Here is a 12,000-nt window from a genome sequence, read left to right as displayed (position 1 = left end):
TACCTAAGAGTTGAGTTGCAAGGTCATTTAACTCTTTAACCTTTTGAGGAGCTACCAAACTGTTATTTTCAATGTGATAGCACCATTTTACATTTTTCCTAGCAGTGGTTTAGCATTCCATTTCTCTAAATTCTTGCTAGCTTTTGTTATTGTCTATACTTTTTTTTATTATAGCCATCTTAGTGGGAGTGAAATGGTATCTTCTTGTGATTTTGATTTCCGTTTCCTTTGTGGCCAATTACATTGATCATCTTTGCATGTGCTATATAGGCCATTTGTGTATCTTCTATATAGCACTTATTCCAATCCTTTACCTGTATTTTAAATTGGGTTGTTTGGATTTTTAAAATTACAGACTTACAGTTCTTTATCTTTCTGGGCATAAATTCCATATCAGATGCGTAATTTGCAAATATTTTCCCCCATTCTGCGGGTTATCTTTTCACTTTCTTAATGGATTCCTTTCAAGAACAAAGTTTTAATTTTGGATAAGTCAAACTTATTCTTTCTTTCATCTTGTGCCTTTGGTCTAATATTTAAGAAGGGTTTGGCTAACATGATTATGAAATTTTTCTTCTGTGCTTTATAGTTTTAGCTCTTAATTTAGGTCTTTGATCCATTTTCAGTAAAGTATTGTGTATGATGTAAGATAGGGTCCAACTTCATTGTTTTGCTTACAGATGTCCAGTTGTCCCAGCACCGTTTGTTGAAAAGACTAGTTTTTCTGTGTTGAATTGAGTTCCCATCCTTGTCAAAAATCAAATGACTGTCAGTCTAAGTATTTATTTCTGGACTTTAAATTTTATTTCAGTAATCTGCATAACTGTCCTTATGCCAGTAGCTTTGTAGTAGGTTTTAAAGTCATGAAGTGTGAGTCCTCCAACATTGTTCTCTTTTTAAGACTATTTTGACTATTCTGTATACCTTGCATTACCCTAAGGATTTTAGGATCAACTTTTCAATTTCTGCTAAGAAGTTAGTCAGCTGACATTTTGATAGGGGTGGCATTGAGTCTGTAGATCAGTTTGGAGGGTACTGTCATCTAACAACATTAGGTCTCCAGATTCATGGACTATCTTACTTTCTTTTGATGTTTATTTAGCCTTCAATTTCTCTTTTTTATTAATATGGGATTATTAGCACTCACTCGAGAAAAAGTGTTATTTTATTTGCATTTCCTCATTGACCCAGGCATTTACTTCTTTTTAAAAATTTTGTAAAGTTTTCGTTCCACCAGCATTGTAAATATTTAGATACTACTTACTTAGTACAGTATTTTTGTCAACTATTTTAATATTTTCTAAGATGTCTATAATATCACTAAGAAATTTCAGTTTATAAAGTTGGGTCCTATAGTTTTCAGATTCCTTTCAATTCAAAAGTTAAGGAAGATGGATCATCTTTATGTATAATCACGTGATGGATTGACTGAATTTGATTTCATTTTATTGTTAAAATGTAAATTTTTGTATACAAATATGTATTTATTGAAGTAATGTGATGCCACTTATTGTTGGATCTTAATGACTTTGATCTGAATTAAATCTTAGAATGTTAGAAAAAGCTAATGTTTTTTCTCCCCTTCTTGCTGTAGTCAGTGGTAGATGATTGGATAGAGTCATACAAGCATGACCGAGATATAGCACTTCTTGACCTCATCAACTTTTTTATTCAGTGTTCAGGCTGTAAAGGTAAGATATATTTATTTTGGAATCAGAATGTTCTCAAATGTTATCTTCTTTTTTGTTTCACCTAACGATTATTAACACTTTGTGTGGAAAATAATGCCAAGATATTGAGTTATTTGCATTATAACTATACAAAATATGTAAAGATAAAAGAGTAAAGAATGAAGAGAGGAAGTCTGTTGAGATTGTTGTATTCTATGTGAAAGTTAATGAAGAACTTGGCAATTTATAATGTTATGTAACTTTTATTAGATATATTTCCCACTTTCAGCATCTGGTTTTAGGAACAAAGAAATGGATTAAGAAGGGAGGAAGAAGATAATGAAGAGATACAGGTTCAAGTGGCAGGGAATTGTAAAGTGTAGGGAATTAAAAAGTGCCATGAATAACAGTAAGAAAGTAAGTAAGTAGGTAAGTAAGTAACTAAGTAAGTTAAGTAAGGTATTGGTGAAATTTCCAGATTTTTTCCCCTAAAAGAGAAACTCTGGAATGGGGTCTTGTTTAAAGTGTTTATACTTTATTTTAAAAGATTTTGAATTAAAAGTATGGAAAATATAAAATGTAGAAATGTCTTTCCTGAGACAAAAACTTACAGTGAACACATTTAGCCAGAGGGACAAAACTGTCTAAGTTGGGGAGTCATATACCCTGGTCTGAATCAGTAAATGAAGTAGTCAAGATCATGGGCAGGTTCTGACCTATTCTGTCTCCCTAAACTTGGCCCATCCTTGAAATTCTACAAAAAAAATGCACAGGCAAATAAATGTTACAGAGTTTTCCAAGGCTATTCTTTTTAAAAATGAAAATGGCATCAAAAACATGGGCATTAGAAGTCAGGAGGAGGGAAGATTGCTTAAAAATAGATGTAAAAAATTAAGATGTTAAAGAATGATTTAAACAGATCTGAAGAAAAGATCCCAAGAAGCAATCTATTCATTTAATTCCATAAAACTTCTTTGAAAATCCTGTCATTGGAATTGGAAAACAAGTAACATTATAAGAACTGATGCATTTTATAGGGTTGATCACAACTTTCAGTGCAGTCTTCATATTAAATGTTATATGTGAGGCCTGATAGACAAATTTATTAACTTCTTGAATCTATGGTCTTCATAATGCCATTAATGTGGTCAGTTTTGAGAACTTTCAAAAAATGTCTGAACTTTAGAGTACAGAGAGTTGCCTAGTTTACTCAACTTCTTAGCTAAAGATATCTGTATATCAGTATTAGAAAATTCTACTGAACCTGCTCAGAGGAAATGTTGTGGAAATGACAGTATGATAAACCAGATAAACTCTTCAGAAGATGAGATATGTTGATATTATTTTTATTTTGCCCATGTCCATTCCATCTTTCTGGAATAGAAGGATACAAGTACCTGTTTGTTGTGTTACGTAATTAAGGGCCATGTCCTTTCTCTTTAGATTTTTTGAAATGGAAGATTGATGACAAAACAACTGAACAGGTGCCAGAAATAATTTGATGAGTTGAAATTCAGTCTTAGTTGATCCATTATAGTTTCCTGATTAGGTTTCTAAATAAGCAGTTTTAAAACAAAGCCATAGTCAGAGAGTTTTCCCTTTATCGGATACATTCCTTTTCTGGCCTCACTGTATTTATAAATAAGGGGCTTAACCATTCAACAGTTGGATGTACCTTATCATAAATCAGGTTGTGAAGATTTTTAAAAATTGAAGGTGTTGAAAACTTAAACACTACTATAATAATACTTATTTTAGAATCATGGAAGAGTCATAAAGTAGATTTTACCATGTTAAGGTCATTACATACTTAAACATACTCAAAAAATATTTTGATGGAATTCCTTTTTAAATGAATTAGACACATATTTAAGTATATACAATGTACTTTAACCTAGTCCTGTGGATCTAGGATTGTTATTATGAGTGTCAGTTATTTTATTGTAGTTAACGCTTTTTGTAGCTATTGAGGTAGGTGGAGAGATGTTTGGCCCCACACTGAGTGGCTCCAGACTGCTCTGTGGTTGGTGATTCTGCAGCCAATGTTGTTTCCTTTTTTCTTTTCTGGTCTGCTGTCACTTTTCAGTTTACCAGTTTTTAAATAACTCACTTCATGTCCCCCACACTTTTAAGGCAGTGGGATCTGGCCTGGTATCCTGATGGCTCCTTCATACCTGCCTCAGAAGAATTATATGCATGAAGTTTGTGACAGCCACTTCCTTTTCTCTTTATATTTGAGTTTATGACTGTTAACATGGTTTATTAGATGTGAGGAGGAGCTTTAGAAGTTTGTCAAGCTGTATGCAATATGTTTACTTTGACATATCTTAATGTTTATTTCATATAAATTATTTCAGGGATTGAGTTACTTGTTCTCTAGCATTGCCAAATTTACAGTATTTGGGTATAAAGTATGGAAAGTTTTTGAGATATATTCATGGCTCTAAATAAAAATTAAAAACCCTTTCAAAACATTTTTGAGAACGTGCTTCTTTAGCTGGAGAAATCATGCTTTCTTCCAAATTTGTTATTATTTGTAAACAACCATTTGTTTTTTTAAGGTGGTAAGTAAGGGTTCTTTTACAGTACCAGTAGAAATTGATATCACCTGGGGCTGGGCAACATGATGTTGACTAATAATCTCATAGAAATTATTTATAACTTCTCTTTGCCTTAGCATCAGTTTTCTCATTTGTAAAGCCAGGATTATAGTACCTGCTATCCAGGCTTGTTTTCAGGGCTAAAGTGGCCGGTACATAGGAGGCTCAGTGGATGTTAGTTCATGTTCTAATTCTGCTGGCTTTATTGGACTACTGGAAGGTCTTAAATTGCATGCCTATAGCGAAGGAGCTCACATAGCTGTTGCTCTTTCAGATTAGAAGTTGAAAAGACAGTATGATGTTTTGTTGCTGTTTTTAGTTTTACACACACACACACATGCACACATATACAAAATAGAGCTTGGTCAATTGAAATACATCTATTAATTATTTCTAATTTTTATAATAAATCTCGTCTTCCTGTACCAAGACATTCTTTGATTTTTTGGCCACACCTTGCACCATGCTGGATCTTACTTCCCTGTCCAGAGATCGAACCTGTGCCCCCTGTATTGGGAGCACATAGTCTTAATTACTGGACTGCCAGGGGAGTCCCAAGACATTCTTTTAGATATTAGTGTATTTATAGCATTCATAGTGATTAGACTGGCAAAGTATAAATAACATAGAAATGTAGTTTAAGAAATTCACTTTTTACAGTTATTCTTTTTTTTTTTTTGGTGACACCCTATCAATGAAAATTCATGTATGACTTCTTGCATTGTCTCCTACTCATAATTTTTTCCTAGAAATTCCTTTCCTGATATTTGACGTATACCTGGCTAACTTTTACACTTGTCTTTTATTTTTGAAATATATTAATATTTGATTAACAGTGTTGTATTAATTTCAGGTATACAACAAAGTGATACAGTTATACTGCTTCTTGTAATGTGTATCCTTTCTCCTCTCCTCTCCCATCCTCCTTTAAAAGGAAATGTCCACTATCAGATTCCTTCTCCGTGAAACACCTACTTACTCAAATCTTAATTCTTTCTTTCTTTCTTTTTTAGCCTATCTTGGTTTTTCCACTCATTAGAGCATTTATTATGTACTACCTTTAATACTTTATCCCTGCCCACCCCCACCCCCCACCCCATTATTCTTTGTTTAAACTTACAACTAGGTTACAGACTTCTGGATGAGCTGGAACTACAACTTATTACTTTTGTTTATTTGAAGTCCTTTGAGGTGGATGGTGGAATACAGTTGCCTTACTACAGTTGTGCTTAATAAAGAAACCTGCCTAAAGTGAATTCTTCCTATTACTCTCTCCCTTATTTTCTTCGGGTTCATCCTCAGGGCTTTAAATGTTATCCTAGATGGCTGCCTCATTATCAATGACATATGCTTTATGTTAAAGAATTTAGTCAGTATACATATTCTAGGAGTGAGTAAAGTGAGTTAGGTAGAAATGGCTAAGGCTGATTGTTCATGAAAAGAAAGAAGAGATACCTGTCAGAAGTGTGGGTCTGTTTTCTTGTGTATGTTGAGAGTGGTATTTGTGCTTTATAGAATTGAGTATCATGGTGAAGATCACGTGATATAGAAGTATACCTTATTGTGTGACTGTAGACATACTAATATTAGAGATGGACTTAGAAGTTCTCTATTTTTTTATCTACCATGTATTAACTTCTTACACTTGGAAATTTCAGGTGTTGTCACAGCAGAAATGTTTAGACATATGCAAAACTCTGAAATAATTCGAAAAATGACTGAAGAGTTTGATGAGGTAAGTTAATACCCTAAATATTGTGATAATTTTATGTACCTTGATCTTCAGAATATTAAAATTTGAATATTAGTGTTGTAGATAAGAGCTTTGGTAGTAGAAATCCAGTTAAATGATGGCCGTGTGACCTTAGGCAAATTGTTGTCTTAGCATAAGTTTCATCATCTGTAAAATGGAGCTACAAATACTTAAAGGGCTCTTAAGAAGATTGAATGCAATAATGTTTGAAAACTTCCTTAGCATTTTACAATGTCTGGCACATAGTAAGAACTAAATGGTAGCTCTTTTGTTAAAAAATTAAAATTTCAACGGAGAATAAAATTAAGTGCCCATGAACATGTGTAAGCTCAGGCAAAGATAAATGCATGCAGGTATATTTTATTGTTTAAAGTCATCTTATGTTTCACATATGAATAACAACAATACATACATAATAAATAGTAGCTTAGACCTTAGTTGATTATCATAGGTGATGTCTTTGAAGTATTATTGCCAATAAAGACATATTTAGGTTTACTATAATATAAACTCCTTCAAGGCAGGGATTTTTGTTTGTTTTGTTCACAGCTGTATTCAAGCCCCAGTAGTTTTTACTCTTCAAAACTTTTCACTGTGAATTTTCAAGGAGAAAGTCTTTCTCATTTGAGTTTTATATGTTTTTTTTTACCTTATTCAGATGAAGGAGCTATCAACTATCTTTCTGAAAGATAAGAATTGTTAAAATGGTTTTGATGATCACTAAGTGCTATTAATCAGTCTCTAAGTCGTTGAGATGTAATTATGAGGATTGGTGTTATTTTAACCTTCTGATAGTAAATGTTTTAGTGAGAAATTTGTTCTCAATAGCTATTTGAAATAAGATTCCTGAAACAAGATTTGAAAATACCAGCAAACCAAGTTGCTAACAACAGTTAAGATGTTATCTTTCAATATAGTGCTAAATGAGCCAATCAGAAAATGGAAGAAAACCTTTTTGTGGAGTATTGGGATCTTATTCTCAGATGAGACATAGTTCAGCTTGTGTATGGCATTACTTAAATTTTTTTAAAATATATGCTCTAATGACAAAAGTTAATTGTCAAAAAATTTACTATACCATAATGACCTTAGGACATTCTTGTCAGAAACTTCTATGTAGTATTGGTCTCTGCGTTTATTCTTAAGACTTGTTTGTTTTTAATGATTTATGGAGGACCTCAATGTATCTTTGTTGGTGAATGCCCCATCTTATATGTAGGAATACTTGAGTACCTGTCTTTACAGGTCATTCTAGCTTGTTTTCACTTAAAAAAATTATTGTTTGCATCTGCTGAGTATTTGATGTCCTGAAGCTAATAAAAACATACATTGTAATCCTTCCATTGTTTATGTCATACATGAATCTATTAGACTGGCTGAGAATATGATTTTATCATGTTGAATCATTAAAACAGGAAACTTTGGTTTGATTTTTGCTCAGTTTTAAAGAAATTTAGTGACTATTTTTGCTTATCAGAATAAAGTTTTATTTGATGGGAGAGGCTTTTTATTTTGGTATGTAATTAGTGTATATTTTCATTGGTTAGAGTGAATTCAGACTATCCATTTTTATCTTAAATAAAAGATCAGATTTGTTCAAAGGTATCTCTACCTTTGCATGTTATTCTTCTGCCTACTTTGAGGATTTATTATAGATATGAAGATGAGATAAAGGAGTCTTTTCAGCTTCTGCCTAGAGTATTTCAAAAACAAGTAAAAGTTTATTAAATTATGGGTTTTAAGTGAAATTACTGTTTAAAATTTCTATTTTAGGATAGTGGAGATTATCCACTTACCATGGCTGGTCCTCAGTGGAAGAAGTTCAAATCCAGTTTCTGTGAATTCATTGGCGTATTAGTACGGCAGTGTCAATATAGTATCATATACGATGAGTACATGATGGATACAGTCATTTCACTTCTTACAGGATTGTCTGACTCACAAGTCAGAGCATTTCGACATACAAGCACCCTGGCAGGTCAGTATTTAGAAATCTTTTTGTGCATTTTCTTAGGTTAGAGATGAAAATGGTTTTCATTAAAAGGAATGACATAATGGTGACAAATTAATTTTATTTATTAAGTAACCCCTAAGAGGACATTTTCCCCTTTCCTCCAGCTCCCATGAATTATGGAGAATGGAATGATAGTTTGGTTCTCTGAAGACATTCTATAATTTTGTCATGTTAAACCTACTTGATTCCTAGCCACCTCTTCTCCCTTTCTGTGGCATAGTAATCTGTTGGGTCTTGAAATATGTTTTATCAGGGAAGGTATCGACATCAAATTTGGGGAGCAGTGATTTTGGATATGTAGTTCTAAATGACCTGTGTGCATAGTCACTACTAGCATACTCCCTCCCAGTAAGATTGTCCCTATAGGATGATGCTTACTTAACCACATCAAAAAAGTTGGTTTTTCTGATGCTTCTGAGTAACTTGAGGCTGAGTCAATTTCTCTGATTTTTATATGAAATAAGTTACATTTTTAAGGCTCACATGATTAATTCTAGAACAGTGATTTTTGCTGTTGATGTTGATAAAATGTCCCGGTTTCTCTTCTGTGCTAAAGGTAAAATTGTTCATATACTATTATTGAAAATGTGCCTTTTGATTTGAGTATGAGTAAATTGACCAGGCACTAATTGTTAAGTATTCTATGCATTAATGATAGAATATTTTGATTTCTACAAAAATTTTTCATTCTCTAAATTTGGGGATATTTTTCCTTTAGAGTATTTCCCTAAAGAATTAAAGCTGTGATTAAAGATTTTCTTTTGCTCAGCCCTCCATTAAAAAAAATGCAGACAGTCTCCCTGTAGGTTTTTAGATTTGAGGTCACAAATTATGAATGTGATTGATCTGTGTACTTAGGTAGCTTTGATGTTAAGAACTTGAATGGTTAAAGGAAATAAAAAACACATATAATGGGCAAGGTGAGTAATTTTAGATCAGAATGAGAAAATGGTTTGCTGAGGGTATACAATAGCTCAGAGCAGAAGATTGGGAATCTCTTTTAAAGAATGCTGCTACTGTTGCTGCTAAGTCACTTCCATCATGTCCGACTCTGTACGATCCCATAGACGGCAGCCCACCAGGCTCCCCCGTCCCTGGGATTCTCCAGGCAAGAACACGAGTGGGTTTCCTTCTCTAATACATGAAAGTGAAGTCACTCAGTCATGTCCAACTCTTGGTGACCCCATGGGCTGCAGCCTACCAGGCTGCTGTGTCCATGGGATTTTCCAGGCAAGAGTGCTGGAGTGGGGTGCCATTGCCTTCTCCGTTTAAAGAGAGCTAGTAGCCACAAATTAAGGTTTAGTTTTGTGGTGTTCTGTCATGCAGTGAATCAGGCTTGAGAAGTAGTCTGACCTAAGCTAAAAAAAAACATAATATGTTCAGATATTTCAATTAATAAGTTTGAAATCACAGGCAGTGAGTCTTGTCTCAGTAGCAAGAGTTCAATAACAGAAGGTGGAGCTCTGGAGAAACTCTGATACAAAGCACTTTATTGAGTGACATTTTACTCTGTACTTTTGACTTTTTATCTTGATCTGTCTTTCATAATTGCATCATTGTCTTTATGATGATATATAATAAGAGTAAAATTAAAGGAAATCAAATACTGATAAAACTGTCCAACATTTCTACACACTGTACTTTGATAAAAAGCACTTACGTTCCCTCCCCCTTTGGTTACTGGATAGCTAAATGACTGCTGTATTAGTCAAAATTTATTTAGAAGGTAAATCATGATCTCTTGAAAAGGTCATTGTAGGAGACCTATCACTGAATAGTGAGCATAGTCTAGAGTCTTATTTTCTAGTTTTGAATCTTGTTTTAACTATGTATATAAACTGTGTAGTTTGAGGCAGATTTCTTAAGCTCCCTGAACTTCAGATTCTTCATGAATGAAATGAGGATAATACTTAACTTTGAGGGCTGTTGTAAGGATTAGGAGTTAATCCGAGAAATACTGAACATAGGTAACTGACTGACATATAGTAAGTATTCAATACACATTAGCTGTTGTTGTACTATTGTTGTCATTTGTAGCAGCTGTATTTTTCTATTAGAAATGGAACAGCCCATCTTGTTTTTAATTTTTCTTAAGTAGATCATAACTTATAAATTTTTCTGTGAGACTAATTTCAACATTTTCCATTTAAAAATAGCTATGAAGTTGATGACAGCTTTGGTGAATGTGGCACTAAATCTTAGCATTAATATGGATAATACACAAAGACAGTATGAGGCAGAACGGAATAAAATGATTGGAAAACGAGCCAATGAGAGGCTAGAACTCCTGCTACAGAAGCGGAAAGAGGTACACCCTTGTATTGAATATTTAAGCTGTTAATCTGTGACCAACTTAGTCACCATTAATTATGAGATATAACTTTGCTAGTTCATCAGATAAAATTTTTCAAAAAATTTAATATGTTTAAAGTTGTTTATACATCTAACTTATTTTTATTGACTGTCCATGACAAGAGTACCTTCTGTATATATTTCCTTTCTGTGTGGACTAGGATTAAGAGTTGAATGCTTCAAGTAAGGAGTCCTGGGCCAGTCTGACAAGTTGTCTTATGCTTTATTGTTATTCATGTCTACTGTGAAAACCTATCTCCTAACTCTACCCTTAATTTATTGTCGGGATCAAATGAGGTTTCACTTATATAAAATCCCTTTGAAAAATAGGGATAGCTATTTATGGTGTCATAATCTGTGTTTTTGGTGTGTGTGTGTGTGTGTTTTGTGTGTGTAGTGTAAGAGACCCTTGAATAACATTAATGACCACCAAATTCAACTTTGAATGAGGAAAATGTTTTTTCAGTTCTATGCTAATAAAATCTTTTGGTATTGGGTTTTTTTTTTTTTTGGCCATGCCATGCAGCTTGTGGGATCTTAGTTTTCTGACAAGGATTGAACCCAGGCCCCAGCAGTAAAAGTGCTGAGTACTAACCACTGTACCACTAGCGGATTCCCTTGATGTTGTGTTTTTTATTTAAATTCCTTCTTCATTGGTAATATAATATTTTGCTGTCTGATATTGGAAATGTTTATTTTTATTTTGAATAGGCAAAGTCTGATGTTTCAAAAACATTGCTAATGTAGTTGAGCTAAAATATTTACCATGGGATATTTGGCATAGTATTTCATAAATTATTTGATTCTGACCTTTTGTGGGGGTGATTATTGCTGCTAAGTCACTTCAGTTGTGTCTGACTCTGCGACCCCATAGACGGCAGCCCACCAGGCTCCCCTGTCCCTGGGATTCTCCAGGCAAGAACACTGGAGTGGGCTGCCATTTCCTTCTCCAATGCATGAAAGTGAAAAGTGAAAGTGAAGTCGCTCAGTCATGTCTGACTCCTAGCGACCCCATGGACTGCAGCCTGCCAGGCTCCTCCGTCCATGGGATTTGCCAGGCAAGAATACTGGAGTGGGTGATTGTAGTAACTATAATTTAAAAGTTGTTTTTTTCTGAGATAGCCAATAACTTTTAAAAATGCCCCTTGCCCAAGAAAAGCCAGAAAAATCTTGCCCACATTTCCCCCATGCCTAAATTCCTCTTCTTTTTCATAAACATTTGAACCATGAACAACATATGTTTGAACTGCGCAGATCCATTTACACATGGATTTTTTTTTCAGTAGTAAATATTACAGTTCTTATTTGATCCATGGTTGGTTGAATCTTTGGTTGTGAAACCTTGTATGTGCAGAAACCGTGGATACAGTGAAACAGAGGGCCACCTATAAGTTTTACTTAGATTTTCAACTGTGTAGAGGGTCAGCAACCCTAACCCCTGCATTGTTCAAGGACTAACTGTAGTTGAAATGAAGAATTGACCTTTATGCCCTTTAATTTAGTAATAAATTGTATTGGATGCTTTATTAGCTGAACATAATATACAAAATTATGGCCTTATTCTGAACATAGCATGAATGGATATAAAAGGGTTTTGAGTTCAAAATTCTT

General features: G+C 33.8%; 1 protein-coding gene across 1 annotated transcript in view; it reads left to right on the top strand.

The window, feature by feature from the left end:
• STAG2 (stromal antigen 2) overlaps positions 1 to 12,000 on the top strand; it is a 127,791-nt gene that overhangs the window by 60,787 nt on the left and 55,004 nt on the right. Inside the window, exons 6-9 of the mRNA XM_052662833.1 lie at positions 1,595 to 1,691; positions 5,929 to 6,005; positions 7,797 to 8,001; positions 10,194 to 10,345. Coding sequence (XP_052518793.1) covers positions 1,595 to 1,691; positions 5,929 to 6,005; positions 7,797 to 8,001; positions 10,194 to 10,345 — 531 coding nt within the window. The remainder of the gene's footprint in view (positions 1 to 1,594; positions 1,692 to 5,928; positions 6,006 to 7,796; positions 8,002 to 10,193; positions 10,346 to 12,000) is intronic.

This window comes from Budorcas taxicolor, chromosome X (genome assembly GCF_023091745.1).
Source record: "Budorcas taxicolor isolate Tak-1 chromosome X, Takin1.1, whole genome shotgun sequence".
Classification (NCBI taxonomy): Eukaryota; Metazoa; Chordata; class Mammalia; order Artiodactyla; family Bovidae; genus Budorcas; species Budorcas taxicolor.
Note: the sequence above shows the minus strand (reverse complement) of the source record. Positions and strands in the feature narration are given on the sequence as shown.